This window comes from Salminus brasiliensis, chromosome 23 (assembly GCF_030463535.1).
Source record: "Salminus brasiliensis chromosome 23, fSalBra1.hap2, whole genome shotgun sequence".
NCBI lineage: Eukaryota > Metazoa > Chordata > Actinopteri > Characiformes > Bryconidae > Salminus > Salminus brasiliensis.
In genome coordinates, this window is record NC_132900.1 from 859,052 (window position 1) to 876,037 (window position 16,986).

The 16,986-nt window shown below is 42.7% G+C and overlaps 2 protein-coding genes across 2 annotated transcripts in view; one reads left to right on the forward strand and one right to left on the reverse strand.

The window, feature by feature from the left end:
• The window catches only part of grk7a (G protein-coupled receptor kinase 7a), a 14,250-nt gene extending 10,621 nt beyond the window's left edge, over positions 1-3,629 (forward strand). Inside the window, exons 3-4 of the mRNA XM_072668752.1 lie at positions 2,553-2,833; positions 3,296-3,629. Coding sequence (XP_072524853.1) covers positions 2,553-2,833; positions 3,296-3,629 — 615 coding nt within the window. The remainder of the gene's footprint in view (positions 1-2,552; positions 2,834-3,295) is intronic.
• Positions 3,630-7,430: 3,801 nt separating this feature from the next.
• atp1b3a (ATPase Na+/K+ transporting subunit beta 3a) lies at positions 7,431-16,986 on the reverse strand. Its single transcript, XM_072669415.1, is given in 8 exon segments — positions 7,431-8,785; positions 10,651-10,734; positions 12,958-13,008; positions 13,680-13,867; positions 15,505-15,603; positions 16,400-16,489; positions 16,492-16,527; positions 16,890-16,986. Coding segments are annotated over 8 exon segments (813 nt in total). The 3' UTR covers positions 7,431-8,617.

Below are 16,986 nucleotides of genomic sequence, written 5' to 3' on the forward strand. Positions count from 1 at the left end.
ATTTTTCTTTTCCATATGAGTGTAACCTATATACTCACTTAGCTTCAGAACTGTTGATGAATTATTCCAGGTAAGAGGTCATATGCAAGCACCCAGTTGGTGTGTAGGCAGTTTTTTATGTAATGTTAGGCGGTGCACTTCATCACTGTGGATCCGCACATGACTCTTGACAGATAGTAGAGGATTACAATTAAGCCTCTTCGCCCTGGCTCTCAGGAGAGGTCAGCTAGGAGCAACGGCCAGGCCAGCGCTTACATAAAGAGCCCTACTGTAAAAAGGCTGGACCATTTTAGCAAAGTGTGCTGAAATAAACTCCTCCTCTCATCCACTGAGATTGTTTTAACTGTATTTAGTAAGAACTCAGACCTTTAAACCTGCAAAATAAACCTCATATATATAATAATACATTTAAAATTAAACAATAATCTGATAATAAAGGCCCCGAAAGGGCTTCTGGTGAGACCGGTGAAGCTTTCAATAGATGGTCTGAACAGTTTGCTTTGTAATTGAGATGTTTGAGTGTGAGGAACCTTTCCAAAGACCCAACATATAATGTAAAGATTATATAATCTTAGCAGAAATGGTTATTTTACTTGTAACAGTAGTGGAAACTGTCAAGGCCTAATTAGAACCATTAGAATTAGAAATACACTTTGGCCGATGGTCATTGTACAGCCAGTGCATTATTTATAAACGGTTCTTTAAAGAACCTTATACAGCACTTTCTCCATCATAAAGAAGACTGACTGATGATTTTTTATTGTCATCATTTAATAGAACCATTGCTTCAGTGAACGACGTGTGGAGAATAAAGGTGTATACCAGTTAAAGGCTTTTTTAGAACTGAATGGTTAAACCCCAGAACCATGTGGGAACCTCTGTTTTAATCAGGATTAGAATTAAAGGTCAAGGTTTAAAGAACCAAAGGTTCTCTACCAGTTCAATAATTTGTGTATTGAACAGTGCATCAAAGCCAAGAACCCTTTAGGAACCTTTATTGTAGATGCAGAACCTTTCAGTATGAAGTACCAGCACATCATTTAAATAACGTACTGTATAACCTCTGTATATCCTCCATCCAGTCAGGTACGGAAGTATGGGCACGTACAGCGCAGAGCGGATTCGGGAGTTATAGGCTGTGACCAAAATGGATCCCTACTCCCTTGTTAGTATTGCGCAGTCTAGGGAGAGACTATTTAGTTCACTACGTAGTGCTAAAAACAAGTGGATTTGGACACGTCCTCACACTTACACGCACTAGCCTCTCATCACTCTCTGAGCTATATGAGCAAACTTCATCAGCTCTGCTTTAGGACCTCATACTGTATTCCGGTCCACATTCAGCTGATATACTGAGATACGATGTTTACTACAAAGTATGAGTGCATTGTGGGCAATTGCAGTACCCTCAAAATGACCATGGCCGACATACTCAGACATACTAGTTCCCCAAAACGTAAATGGGGAGCCACTTTGGTCACAGCCATAGTCTACGTTTTCAAAAAGTGTATCTTAAGGTTCCTGTTGTTGTTTTGTACAGAAATGTTCTTAATGATGTGGAAGTGAGCGTTTTAAGAGTTGGTCTGTTGTTGGTAAATTTCCGTCTATGTGAGATGTTTGTTAGATGTTCTACTGTTCATCATAGTCAGGACACTCCTTTACAAGTGAGTCACTCCTTAACTGCAGTGAGTCAGAAATTCATTGTTTATCTATACTTCCACTGGAGAGGTCCCAATCATAGTTCAGTCAGGAACCTTTTAATTCAGTCATTTTAATCATATTCATAAAAAAAAAACATCAACTGAAAGGTTTTAAAAGTAAGAATTGAATTATCTCTGTAAATCTCACAATAAGGAGCTGTAACTTTAACTGCAAATAAATGTGATTGTGTACAATATTTTGGTGCAGGGTTCTTAGGCAAACATGTTTATTATATATTATTTGTTGGTTTTATATATAATAAAAGCTTAGAAAAACAAAACAAAATAACTGGGGTGCACAGGCATACAATACATACATCGTTTTCCTCTACTGTTCTAGTAGTGGTGCCAATTATAGTTCAGTCAAGAGCCTTTTAATTCAGTCATTTTAATCATATTCTTTAAAAAAAACATCAGCTGAATGAATTTTCACACTTTCACAATAAAGAGCTGTAACTTTAACTGCAGGTAAATGTGATTGTGTACCAAACAAAGTATAGTATGGTGCAGGGTTCTAAGACAGACATTTTTATTATATATTATGTGTTTTTTTTTTTTATTTTATGTAAAGGTTCTTGAATCAACTACAGTCTTAAAAATAAAGGTTCCTAAATGGTGATATGTTTTGGTGTGCAGTTTTTAGTAATTAAATGAGTTTAGAATGTATTTATTAGTAAGAAATCTTTAAAAAGGTCACATCTTACCCTAACCCTAACCCTTCCTTTTTAGAACTGTGTTAAACATAAAAAAGAAGAGCAGCTTGAAACTTCAAATTATTTAAAAATGTATTTTGTTTGATTGAAATCTGACACTTGTTTGGAAAATTTATCTCTCTCTCTCTTCTATTCTCAGGCTGGTACTGGAGCTTACATGGCTCCTGAGATCCTGACTGATACCCCATACCGGACGTCAGTGGACTGGTGGGCTCTGGGGGTCAGTATTTTTGAGATGGTGGCCGGATACACCCCCTTTAAAGGTCCTGATGCCAAGAAGGAGAAGGTGGAGAAGGAGGAGGTTCAGAGACGCATCATCAACGAAGAGCCCAAATTTGAGCACAAGAACTTTGATGCCGCCACCAAAGACATCATCCAGCAGTTCCTCAAGAAGAAGATAGATGAACGCCTGGGCTGCAAGTAAGCTCCTCCCTCCCTCTCAGCCTCCAGACTGAAACTCACTGTCCTCCACACTGTAGACCACTCAAGAGTTCCTGGATATTCGAAGATTCATGTAATCTTTGATTAACACACCTCAGAATATCATTCCTTAGTTCTTCATAGAACCATTTCTGAAAGGTTCTTTAGAGAACCAGATACCTTTACTGAAGAACCCTTGCTGGATTGCAGGATCAGCTCTTTTTAATACCCTTGAAACAATAAATGAGCAGGTGTCCCAATACTTTTGTCCATATCGTGCAATTATAGTGGAATAGTCAAATTCATTTGGTGCTATATAGAACCCCTTATTAACAGTTTGCTATTAGAGAGTTTCCATCCTAGAGAACCATTTGTCATGGTTCTACATCTCAAAGAACCACCATAGAAGAACCCATTTAAAGGTGTACAATTCCATCACTGATTCATGGTTGTTCTCCACAGGGGTGATGACCCCAGGAAGCACGAGTGGTTCAAGTCCATCAACTTCCCCCGTCTGGAGGCCAGCCTCATCAACCCTCCATGGGTGCCCAAGCCCAACGTGGTCTACGCCAAGGACACCGGCGACATCGCAGAGTTCTCTGACGTCAAGGGGATCGAGTTTGACGCGAAGGACGACAAGTTCTTCAAAGAGTTCAACACAGGAGCCGTGCCCATCCCCTGGCAACAAGAGATGATCGAAACGGGACTCTTCGACGAGCTCAACGACCCGAACCGGAAAGAGTCCTCAGCCGGCCTGGATGACGAGAAAAAGTCAGGCACCTGCACGGTCCTGTAACAGGGCGGTCCAGACGTCCACGCTGTACAAATGCTAACAAGCACACAACCAAAACAAGTCAATCCATGCTCCACTCTGAAGACCAGAGGAACACCGCCAGAGGGGACAACGGCGAGTCGGCCCATCGTAGGGACAGGAGTGTTTCTTTTCATTTTTCTTCTTCAGACTTTCGGACGTTGTGTGTTTGGACACATTCCTTCTCACTTCGTTGGACTGAGCTTTGGGCCGAGCGAGAAAGTTTGCATGTCCTTCCTGTCACTCCTACTCTCCCTCCAGGCTTTGTTATTTTTGTGAAGTAGGTGGTAGAACAGCCTCTCCAGCAGAGGGCGTGCAAGCGAAGCTACCAATCGCGAAGACTTTAGAAGGTTAGTTTACAACCACGGGTCTCCTTAACGAACCACGTGTGTACGAATATCATAAACTAGAGCGTTTCTGAGCTCGCTGGGGCGCAACGTCGGCAAGAAGGCTCAAATGGTTGGAAACGTGAGATGTGGACGCATCGTTTCCAAGCATTTTCTCGCCTTGCCAAAAAATCACGGTTTACTTGCGTAGCGATTCAGCATGCTCGTTCAGCAGCCACCGACTGCGCTACACGATTACATAGCCCCGCTAGAGCCGATCACATGATATAACCTAAATAGCTATATATTTTTGCAATTAAAAAAAAGTGCATTTGACCTCTGGTGACCTCGCTGGGTTTCGTCGGCGGGTCTGCTCTGATTATGCACCTAGTTCTGCTAATTAATTTGTATGTGTATAAATATGTATATATAATTAAATGAGATGTTATGGATGAGGTACGTGTACAGGTCAACTTATATATATATAGACAGGTCTGAGGAAAGTGATAGAGTCTTGCTTTGAGCCCCTTGATGTGTAGGATGGAAAGGATGGTCCAGCATGTCCTACCGCCACGGCTGGGCCTTTGTGGCCATTGTGCTGCCGAAGTGGTGGGACCAGAGTCTCTGGGCGGTGTTGAAATGCTCTGCAGTTAAACGCCCATGTAAGCGGGCAGCTTGTACCAATGATCAGTTCCAGCCAAGAACAAATACACACCTTTGTATCTCTGAGGTGAGGAAGAACAGTCGCCATGTTGTTATATCAATGTCGTGTAGCTTTAGCATTACATGATAACAAATACAAACAAACAAACCTGCATGAGAGGAAAACTGATGACACTAATTACGAAATACCAACAAAATGCTAAGAATTTATAAATAGTTATTTATATTATTTAAGACATTGTGCAGTTTGGGTTTAATAATGTTGACAATTGGCAATCAGGTTTACATTAACATCATGTATCTGACCCTGTTCCAGGAGAACGGTGTTACCCACAGAGTTTCTTTGTCTATAGTGGTGAATTTGCCCAGCCAGGGAATCGAGGGCAGTGTTGATACCCTCTAGACTACACCAGCTCCGCCCTGTATACCTACACTTATCTACGTCTGTTCGACCAGCTAAACCCATACTGGCTGATATTATCTGTGTTTTAGCTCCATCAAATCAGCATGAGTGATGATTTTACTGAACTGGGTCTTGATTTGTGTGTAAATACAGCATAAACATGAGATTTGATTTAGAAGTATCAGTCATCCCACAGGTACGTGCTTGGATTGTGGATTATCTGAATTAATAAAATGATTCTGTCTTTTAAAGGCTTCGGTTTAAGATTTTTAACAGAGCAATTTTTTTTAATGGAACAAACTAAAGACAGGGAAGCTGTAAACGCATCCAGTCCAGTGGGCTCTCAGATCTCTTTATGAAGATTGTAGGTAAATATGGAAGTCAATTCCTTTCCAACCCTCTCTTTCTCTGTTTCTGGAGGCAGTATCTCAACATTTTAACAAGAAATCTCCAAATATTTTCTCCAAAAAGTATCAAAATAAATTTTGTAATTATTTTAGGAAAACAACTTTATTTTGAGATCAAACAAACTGGATCATTATATTCAAAAAATAGAAATGTACTTAGTCAAAAAAAAAGTTATAGTTTTACAGTTATATTAAGATGCAAAGTTATATTTGGAAATGTTGTAAATGTTGTATTTTAAGATGCTAAGTAGAGGAAAAATAGTACATGCCATCATTTTAAGTTAAAGACAAAATGGGAAAATGTCATTATTTTGAGGTATTTAGTCACAAAAAGTGAGATACACAGCAAAATAAAAAAAATAATAAAGGACATTATCTATAATTTTTTATCTTGAGTCAAAAAACTCAAGATTTGTTCAATGGTAAACACAAAATACTAAAGAAAGAGAACATAACATTATTTCAAAATCCTAAGTCAAAAAAGGAAATTGCATTATTTTAAGATATTAAGTCAAACATTGAGAAAATCAAGATTGAGATTATTTTCAAGATTTTCAAGAAATTATCTTGAGGTACTAAAGTCAAAAAAAGAGAAAAAAAATAAATTTATGAGACACTCATTAAAACCTGATCAGGTTAAAGGCAGTGTTTTTTAAAAGGCCAGTGAAAGTGGAAAGAGCTCAGAACATTAGCGGAAGGAAGCGCACTTCACCTCAGAGGCTGCCGAACAGCCCTGGGCTGATTTTCAGAGTGCCACACTTATCTTATAAGACGATAATCTGGATTATCATGGCGTACTTAAATCAACCTGTAATCCCCCTGAACCGCAGCCCACGGCCGAGCCGCAGGACACGCCGCCATCACCGCCGGCCTTCTCCAACCTCTCCACTACACTGTTCCACTGCTTATCAAAGCGTGGTGAGGAGCACCGCAGCACTGACCAACCAGCGGAGCACTCTGACCGGTTTCATGTCCTCACCTGAGCGAAGCGGCTTCCTCCACGGCACATGCGGGACCAGGCCGCAGCCGTGGCTAAATCTGTCAGGCTAATCAGCTAACGCAAAGCGCTGACTTATTGATAGCTATTGGCAGGGTCAGAGAGTACAGCTGCTCCTCCCTCAGACTGATTAGCCAGGGTTAGAATCAACAACAGATAGATGATCAGGGTTTGTCTGAGTATAAGCTTCTGAGCTAACGATACACAGATCTTCAGATTCCACATGATTTTCAGGGCCGAGGCCGGAGTTCGAGCCACTGTCCTGTTCTAAACTCCTCTCTTCAGCTGCAAATATCACAGAGCACCTACTAATCAATATAGTCTACACCTACTATCAACATACATAAAGTATATATATGTAACAATATACACTATGGACAAAAGTATTGGGACACCTGCATTTCTTCTGAAAACAGGTGTATTAAAAAGAGTTGATCCTGCTTTTGTTGGAGTAACTGTCTCTACTGTCCAGAGAAGAAGACCTTCTACTAGATCTTTGCAGAGCATTGCTGTAAGGATTTGATTGAATTTAGCGACAACAGTGTTAGTAATGATCACCACCATGATCATCCCAATGATGGAGCTCCACCATCATTCCAGAGAACACAATTCTTCCGCTGCTCCACAGCTCAGTGCTGGGGGGCTTTGTACCCCTCTAGCCCACGCCTGGCATTAGGGAGCATGGTGCCAATAGAGTGTATTTTCAGTGTATTTCAGCCAGTTTCAGATGCATTTTAGGGACACGCTGCAAAGGCCAATCAGCACATACTTGATGAACAATGCCATGCTACAGAGAGGGTTCAGGGCCTTGCTCAGGGGCTCAACGTACTATTGGCACCCCTGAGCACACACGGTCAAAGCACTGAACTATGCTCAATAACTTCACCTCGATAAGCAAGGTGAATGACCTCTTGACACCTTGGCTGCACTGGCGTTCTGGCGGCCTCGTGTGGTTAAATCATGTCACTGCAGGAATAAAACGACGTCTCATTTCTTAAAATATCCTTTATTCCAAGATGTTAAATGGCTCTTAAGACATCTGCACGGACCTGGGTCGCTGCAGAGGCTACAGAAATCTCTTATGTTACAGATATTTGTTCCAGTTTCATTTTTATGTCTCATAAATGCATTAGATATTCCCCTTTACAATGAAACAGCTGATTTTTACAGTGCTAAGACAATACAGTGGACTATGATAGACAAAACAGTGGTCGATTAAATACGTAGTATACAGTCTGCACGGGACAAACGCATAAAACACACAAACACCGGGTAATCGTCACCACCAAGACTTTCCTCATTCACATTATGTACAAAAATCCGTCCCATGTTGAAGTAGAACAGCGTTGAATCCGGAGCGGAAGGACAGGACGACCTGACTGATGTGTGCTTTTGTTGTTATTTAAAGATTCTCTGACAAAACCGGAGAGCGTGGCTCGAAGAAGACTGATAAAGTTATGGATACGGGTTAATCGATGTGGATTGATCGTGGCTGCTACCTGACTCCATGGGAAGTCAGGTGTTTTCAGAGTTTTGAAGGTCACAGGAGGATAGTGAGGCCTAACCCAAAGGGGCCCGACCGATATATTGTTGGGAAAATATTGGGATTGACTAATTGATCAGTATCAATAAAGCACCAATAGTGTCTCCTAAAATGTTCTATAGAAAACCACCACATTCAACACTGTGATGCTGCTTTAAACAACAACCAAACATCATTTTATATAAGTTTTATATTTACACAATTTAAAACAACACTTCAGTCCTAAATGCTAATGTTGCCAACAATCAATACAAGTCAATAGCCACCAATTAGCATCATGCGAGTCACTGTAATTGGTGCCTACTAGCCATGTTGGCATATTAGGTCAAACTACTGCATTTCAGGCATTATAATTTTTTAGTTCTGTTTATTAAAGAGTAAAAAATGTCACCATTAAGAAGCTCTGAAAACCTAAACTAAAACTAATGGTTGAAATTCTGATCATATAAAATGATATGATGTTATTGATCAGCATTTTCAGATCCTTAAAATCAGTATTCTGTTGGCGATCAAATGTTGTATCGGTCAGGCCCTAGCAGAGAGAACGGCAGTGCTGGCTGTGTGTGTGTGTGTGTGTGTGTGTGTGTGTGTGTGGGTGGGTGTGTGGGTGGGTGTGTCCACACACACCGGCCTGTTACTCGGTCACCAGCACCCTGAAGGTGACGCGGCCGAGGAATTTATCCCGATCGTCGTTGTTTTTCAGGTTTGACCCCTCCACCCTGCACTCCACCATCAGCTCCTTACTGTAGTCCTCCTTACTCAGCAACAGCTTCACAGCAACCAGGGGCTGAGCATAGCCCTCCTGCACAAAGGGGGAGGTCAAGAGGTCAGATCTTACATCAGCACCGATTTTGGTTTTATTATTTCATTAGTTTCTATTGAGCAGGTATAGTCTATTGGTTTCTATGGGGCAGGTATAGTCAATTGGTTTCTATGGGACAGGTATAGTCTATTGGTTTCTATGGGACAGGTATAGTCTATTGGTTTCTATGGGACAGGTATAGTCTATTGGTTTCTATGGGACAGGTATAGTCTATTGGTTTCTATGGGACAGGTATAGTCTATTGGTTTCTATGGGGCAGGTATAGTCAATTGGTTTCTATGGGACAGGTATAGTCTATTGGTTTCTATGGGACAGGTATAGTCTATTGGTTTCTATGGGACAGGTATAGTCTATTGGTTTCTATTGGACAGGTATAGTCTATTGGTTTCTATGGGACAGGTATAGTCTATTGGTTTCTATGGGACAGGTATAGTCTATTGGTTACTATGGAGCAGGTATAGTCTATTGGTTACTATGGGACAGGTATAGTCTATTGGTTTCTATGGAGCAGGTATAGTCTATTGGTTACTATGGGACAGGTATAGTCTATTGGTTTCTATGGGACAGGTATAGTCTATTGGTTTCTATGGGACAGGTATAGTCTATTGGTTTCTAAGGGGCAGGTATAGTCAATTGGTTTCTATGGAGCAGGTATAGTCTATTGGTTTCTATTGGACAGGTATAGTCTATTGGTTTCTATGGGACAGATATAGTCTATTGGTTTCTATGGGACAGGTATAGTCTATTGGTTTCTATGGAGCAGGTATAGTCTATTGGTTTCTATGGGGCAGGTATAGTCTATTGGTTTCTATGGGACAGGTATAGTCTATTGGTTTCTATGGGACAGGTATAGTCTATTGGTTTCTATGGGACAGATATAGTCTATTGGTTTCTATGGGGCAGGTATAGTCTATTGGTTTCTATGGGACAGGTATAGTCTATTGGTTTCTATGGAGCAGGTATAGTCTATTGGTTTCTATGGGGCAGGTATAGTCTATTGGTTTCTATGGGGCAGGTATAGTCTATTGGTTTCTATGGGGCAGGTATAGTATATTGGTTTCTATGGGACAGGTATAGTCTATTGGTTTCTATGGGACAGATATAGTCTATTGGTTACTATGGAGCAGGTATAGTCTATTGGTTACTATGGGACAGGTATAGTCTATTGGTTACTATGGGACAGGTATAGTCAATTGGTTTCTATGGGACAGGTATAGTCTATTGGTTTCTATGGGGCAGGTATAGTCTATTGGTTTCTATGGGACAGGTATAGTCTATTGGTTTCTATGGGACAGATATAGTCTATTGGTTACTATGGGACAGGTATAGTCTATTGGTTACTATGGGACAGGTATAGTCTATTGGTTACTATGGGACAGGTATAGTCTATTGGTTTCTATGGGGCAGGTATAGTCTATTGGTTTCTATGGGACAGATATAGTCTATTGGTTACAGTCTGCCTGTAGTCGGAGTCTGTCTGTAGTCGGAGTCTGTCTGTAGCCGGTGTCTGACTGTAGTCAGAGTCTGTCTGTAGTCGGAGTCTGTCTGTAGCCAGTGTCTGCCTGTAGTCGGAGTCTGTCTGTAGTCGGAGTCTGTCTGTAGCCGGTGTCTGACTGTAGTCGGAGTCTGTCTGTAGTCGGAGTCTGTCTGTAGCCGGTGTCTGACTGTAGTCGGAGTCTGTCTGTAGCCGGTGTCTGACTGTAGTCGGAGTCTGTCTGTAGTCGGAGTCTGTCTGTAGCCGGTGTCTGACTGTAGTCGGAGTCTGTCTGTAGCCGGTGTCTGACTGTAGTCAGAGTCTGTCTGTAGCCGGTGTCTGACTGTAGTTGGTGTCTGCCTGTACTTACGTGCGCTTTTTTCCCGTAGTACGGAAAGTACATCCGGTCAATGCGCCCCTCCTGGGGGAAGTACTGCACCTGCAGACTTTCTCCCTGCAGACACGGAGACACACACACACGTCACACACTGACCCGACACACCTGCACAGGGTCGGAGAGCAGGACCACTCATTAAAAACCTCAAAACACACACACACATACACACACACACACACACACACACTCTACAGACAGTAATGCAGCGGTATGCAGGTGCAGTGCACAGTGTGTCCAGCAGAGGGTGTCTGAGTCCAGCTTGCAGAGCTCTGTGCTGACAGTGAGGTGAGTGTAAAACCACAACAGTCACACACTCAAATACATTTTACCAAAATCCAACTTAAATACTCAATAAATACATTATGCAGACCATGAAAACTCTTATTTATTTATGAAATTATTTTTTATTTTACTTTACTTGAAGCTGCATATTATTATTATTATTATTATTATTGACAGTGACAGTGAGGTGAGTGTTGTTTCCGAGGCCTGCAGAGATTTACCCATATTCAGTTCAGCTTTTAACCAGCGTCTGGACACTAATAATCACTCAACTCAGCTTTACTTTAAAATACCACAGGTTTCATTAATAATCAATTAATAATTTTATATTAATATTTGTTATTATTATCACAGAAAATGTCATTTATTATTAATATGTTAATTTCTGCTATTATTTTTATTATTATGACCTTTCTGGCTTTACTTTACATTTTAATGCTAAATTCATGACATGTATTTTATATCATGACAGCATAATTTATAAAAAAAAAAATGTTAATCATTTTTATCAAAGCGTGTCACATCACACACACACACACACTGACAGGAGGGAGAATAAACATGATCATCACACAGTGATCTTACCCATCACTTTACTAGGGAGTTGAACTGGCAGCATGCAGATAGAAACACGAGAGGAAAAAGAAGAGAAACAGAAAAAAGGAAAAACAAGAACAGGCTGGTGAGAGAGGACGAGACACATAGAGGGAGAACAGGCCGGCGACTCAAAAGAAAGTCAAAAATAAAACCATGACAAAACCAGACCAACAATTACAGCCTTTAATTACCAGGGGTGTCCAAACTCTCCTTTTGCTTTGAAGTCAGTGTCTGACCTCTGTATAAACTGTCCCACAGCCCAGACAGACCACCTGACCCCGCCTCTCATGCTCTACAGCGCTCTGATCACTGGCTTCTCCCCTCACCTGAATCTGCTCAGCTCACACCTCAAAAGGCCTGGAGCAGTGAGGCTGATTGCTGAGTTCTGAGCTGTGTGTATGCTCTGATGGTTCCTCTGAGCCTAGTTTCTGAAGACGCCCTGCCCTGCCCTGCCCTGCCCTGCCCTGCCCTGCCCTGCCCTGCCCTGCCCTGCCCTGCCCTGCCCTGTCCTGTCCTGTCCTGTCCTGCCCTGCCCTGCCCTGTCCTGCCCTGCCCTGCCCTGCCCTGCCCTGCCCTGCCCCGCCCCTTATAGCCCTGATAGCCTGTTTACTGACCAGCTTTCTTGTTACTAACCTTGTTTTCTAGAGACTGCCTCATTTCCTTTTTGCAGTGACAGACTGTCTCTATAACCACTGTTTGTACTCAATTACACCCAATTCCACTCAATTACTTCATTAAAACAATCTTAAAGCCAAATTACACAGCATTTCTCCCTAAACTCAGCAGCTTCAGGACCATGCTGTCTGGAACAGGTGGAGAACGGCGTCTCCGTCATTCCCACTCCGGGCCGGAGCGCTGCTGCTACTGCACTATGGTTAGAGCTTTGGTGGTGGAGCTGCAGGAGGAGAACCTCTCTCCAGAACTGCTGTGTAACGCTGCAGAACCCAAAGTCATATTAGTGTAAAATCCTGTAGTATTACTCTACCGCCTCAGCCCACATGCTGCTCCACCTTCAGATCAAGCTTCTGGAGAACTCCAGAAATACATGTGTACAGCTAGCTGTCCAGAGGACATGATTTGTATTTACTGCAGTGCAGTTTTCACATGACACTGCTTCAGTGAATCAGCGACGATAAGCAGGTTCTCCTGATTCTGATTTATTCATTATCGGGTTTCTGCTGAATTTGTCAGAACTGTGGTCCCGCTTCTCCACTCAGCGGCTGAAATCAGGCCATGATCTCGATCAGTGTTCAGTTTCCATCCAGAATTGTACACCCCTGTTAATTAATACCACACTCAGAAACACAGACTGATTACGACGCTGCAGTGTAAAGCTTCTCTCCTCTTCTCCACTGACTTTAGAGAACCTGTCACCCTCCACTACAGTAACCAGCCGCTCACCTTCGCAGTGCAGTTTATGAACGGATCCCCGGCTGGCTTCAGGCCAATAATCTGCAGATCAATCACAACACATTAAAGTACATGACATGAGTCCTGATAGAGGTAAAGAGCAAAACACATAGTAAAATAACAAGGCACCATAAAACATGAATGACCTACACTATATGGGCAAAAGTATTGGGACACCTGCTCATTCATTGTTTCTTCTGAAATCACAGAGATTAAAAGAGTTCTGTCTCTGTCTCTACTGTCCAGAGAAGAAGACTTTCTACTAGATTCTGGAGGAGCATTGCTGTGAGGATTTGATTGCATCCCAAAAAACTAGATGGAGCTCCACCATCATTCCAGAGAACACAGCTCTTCCACTGCTCCACAGCTCCTCAATGCTGGGGGGCTTTATACCCCTCTAGCCCACGCCTGGCATTAGGCAGCATGGAGCCAATAGGGTCATGATGTTGATCTGCTCCAGAGAGTCCTATTTTATTGGCAGTACTTCTTCTCTACAGGGACTAGACAAGCTGTGTGTGCATTTGCACATCTGTGTCAGCAAACATTTGGGCATATAGTGTGGCTCTAAGAAAATGCAAAGTGATCGTGCAGCTGAAGTAATTGGTAAAGTGGTTGATAGGCGGATGCTATGCTGTTGCCTAGTGGTTGCTATAGTGTCTGATCAGACGTTTGAGATGCTTTAAGTCGGCTGTAGTGTAGAGAGGTGGACTGACCCTGTTCATTTTAACGATGATGCAGGGTTGTCCCTCTCTGTACCCGAAGCTGGAGTCCAGCAGGCCGGAGCAGAGCCCCAGAGAGCTCCTCCTGAACTGACACACCTTCTTCTGCTCCGCACCGTCCTGCTCGTAATACTGACCCGCCAGACACAGCTCGTTCTTCACCTGCTCCGTATCATTGTACTCTGGAAAGAGAGAAAGAGAGAGGGTGGGTATGAGTAGTGATGGTGTAGACGGGTATTGATGGGTATGAGTAGTGATGGTGTAGACGGGTATTGATGGGTATGAGTAGTGATGGTGTAGACGGGTATTGATGGGTATGAGCAGTGATGGTGTAGACGGGTATTGATGGGTATGAGTAGTGATGGTGTAGACGGGTATTGATGGGTATGAGCAGTGATGGTGTAGACGGGTATTGATGGTATGAGCAGTGATGGTGTAGACGGGTATTGATGGGTATGAGTAGTGATGGTGTAGACGGGTATTGATGGGTATGAGCAGTGATGGTGTAGACGGGTATTGATGGGTATGAGTAGTGATGGTGTAGACGGGTATTGATGGGTATGAGTAGTGATGGTGTAGACGGGTATTGATGGGTATGAGTAGTGATGGTGTAGACGGGTATTGATGGGTATGAGTAGTGATGGTGTTGACGGGTATTGATGGGTATGAGTAGTGATGGTTTTGACGGGTATTGATGGGTATGAGCAGTGATGGTGTAGACGGGTATTGATGGGTATGAGCAGTGATGGTGTAGACGGGTATTGATGGGTATGAGCAGTGATGGTGTAGACGGGTATTGATGGGTATGAGCAGTGATGGTGTAGACGGGTATTGATGGGTATGAGTAGTGATGGTGTAGACGGGTATTGATGGGTATGAGTAGTGATGGTGTAGACGGGTATTGATGGGTATGAGTAGTGATGGTGTAGACGGGTATTGATGGGTATGAGCAGTGATGGTGTAGACGGGTATTGATGGGTATGAGCAGTGATGGTGTAGACGGGTATTGATGGGTATGAGCAGTGATGGTGTAGACGGGTATTGATGGGTATGAGTAGTGATGGTGTAGACGGGTATTGATGGGTATGAGTAGTGATGGTGTAGACGGGTATTGATGGGTATGAGTAGTGATGGTGTAGACGGGTATTGATGGGTATGAGCAGTGATGGTGTAGACGGGTACTGATGGGTATGAGCAGTGATGGTGTAGACGGGTATTGATGGGTATGAGCAGTGATGGTGTAGACGGGTATTGATGGGTATGAGTAGTGATGGTGTAGACGGGTATTGATGGGTATGAGTAGTGATGGTGTAGACGGGTATTGATGGGTATGAGTAGTGATGGTGTAGACGGGTATAGATGGGTATGAGTAGTGATGGTGTAGACGGGTATTGATGGGTATGAGCAGTGATGGTGTAGACGGGTATTGATGGGTATGAGCAGTGATGGTGTAGACGGGTATTGATGGGTATGAGTAGTGATGGTGTAGACGGGTATTGATGGGTATGAGCAGTGATGGTGTAGACGGGTATTGATGGGTATGAGCAGTGATGGTGTAGACGGGTATTGATGGGTATGAGTAGTGATGGTGTAGACGGGTATTGATGGGTATGAGTAGTGATGGTGTAGACGGGTATTGATGGGTATGAGTAGTGATGGTGTTGACGGGTATTGATGGGTATGAGTAGTGATGGTGTAGACGGGTATTGATGGGTATGAGTAGTGATGGTGTAGACGGGTATTGATGGGTATGAGTAGTGATGGTGTTGACGGGTATTGAGCAGAAAGTGGAAACTGGAGGAGAGCACTGATGACTTACGCTGCAGAAGAGCCTCCAGATGCTGCACAAACTCCTGGTACTGTAAGGGGTCTGACCTGTTGTACACTATTTCCATCGACTTTGGTCTGATAACCAATCCTGTAAACAGAGAAGATTTATTATAATTATGAGAACTGTAACCAGTGTGTTATTACCCTAATGAGAGACTGTACCTCCGCCTTAGCTCCGTGAATATTAATAACGCTCTAAATGTAGGTATTGTGATATACACTGAGGAGGCGGAGCTACAGTCTCTCATTAGGGTGAATATTAATAACGCTCTAAATGTAGGTATTGTGATATACACTGAGGAGGCGGAGCTACAGTCTCTCATTAGGGTGAATATTAATTAATAACGCTCTAAATGTAGGTATTGTGATATACACTGAAGAGGCGGAGCTACAGTCTCTCATTAGGGTGAATATTAATTAATAACGCTCTAAATGTAGGTATTGTGATATACACTGAGGAGGCGGAGCTACAGTCTCTCATTAGGGTGAATATTAATAACGGTCTAAATGTAGGTATTGTGATATACACTGAGGAGGCGGAGCTACAGTCTCTCATTAGGGTGAATATTAATTAATAACGCTCTAAATGTAGGTATTGTGATATACACTGAGGAGGCGGAGCTACAGTCTCTCATTAGGGTGAATATTAATAACGCTCTAAATGTAGGTATTGTGATATACACTGAGGAGGCGGAGCTACAGTCTCTCATTAGGGTGAATATTAACAAGGCTCTAAATGTAGGTATTGTGATATACACTGAGGAGGCGGAGCTACAGTCTCTCATTAGGGTGAATATTAATTAATAACGCTCTAAATGTAGGTGTTACTGCTGTGTGTTTGTGAATGTGGAATAAAGGCAACATCTGTGTCTGATGGGACTCACCTGGGGAAGGGACACGGTCGCTATATTTAGGGACGTTGTCATCCAGAGTCTGGAGCATTGCCCACATGGTGAGAGTGAACATTCCAGCAAGAAGCCATAGAAGACCAGGTAAAAGAGGAAGATGAGGCCTAAAGGACCAAACAAGTTAGAGTCAGAGCTTAAGGCACAAGCGAAGCCTTATGTTTCAGTAGCGGCACCCATGTCCACCTAGCCTCTGCATGTCCCCTTGAGGAAATCACTGATGGTATCTTGAAGGCCGTTCCAGGATTTTACTGGAACTGAAGTGAAGCTGGTTATATGAGACCTTGAGGAGAAGAGGGGCAGCAGAACTCACCCAGAATTCATTGCTTAACTAAGTGCATTTCTGTTCTAATATATATCATATTTATTTTTAATTATATATATATATTTAACAACAAAGAATGTTATGCTGAGTTCTGTTCCCTGGCTAGTGCGCCATCCAGTGGTTAAAAATTCTGTTTCTGCGTGCCTGCAACGCCGTCTTGTCTTGATGATGCAATGGGGAAGGTTTTTGTGTGCCACCGTGTAATGACCTTCTGAATGTTGAGGCTCCCACTGGTCACCAT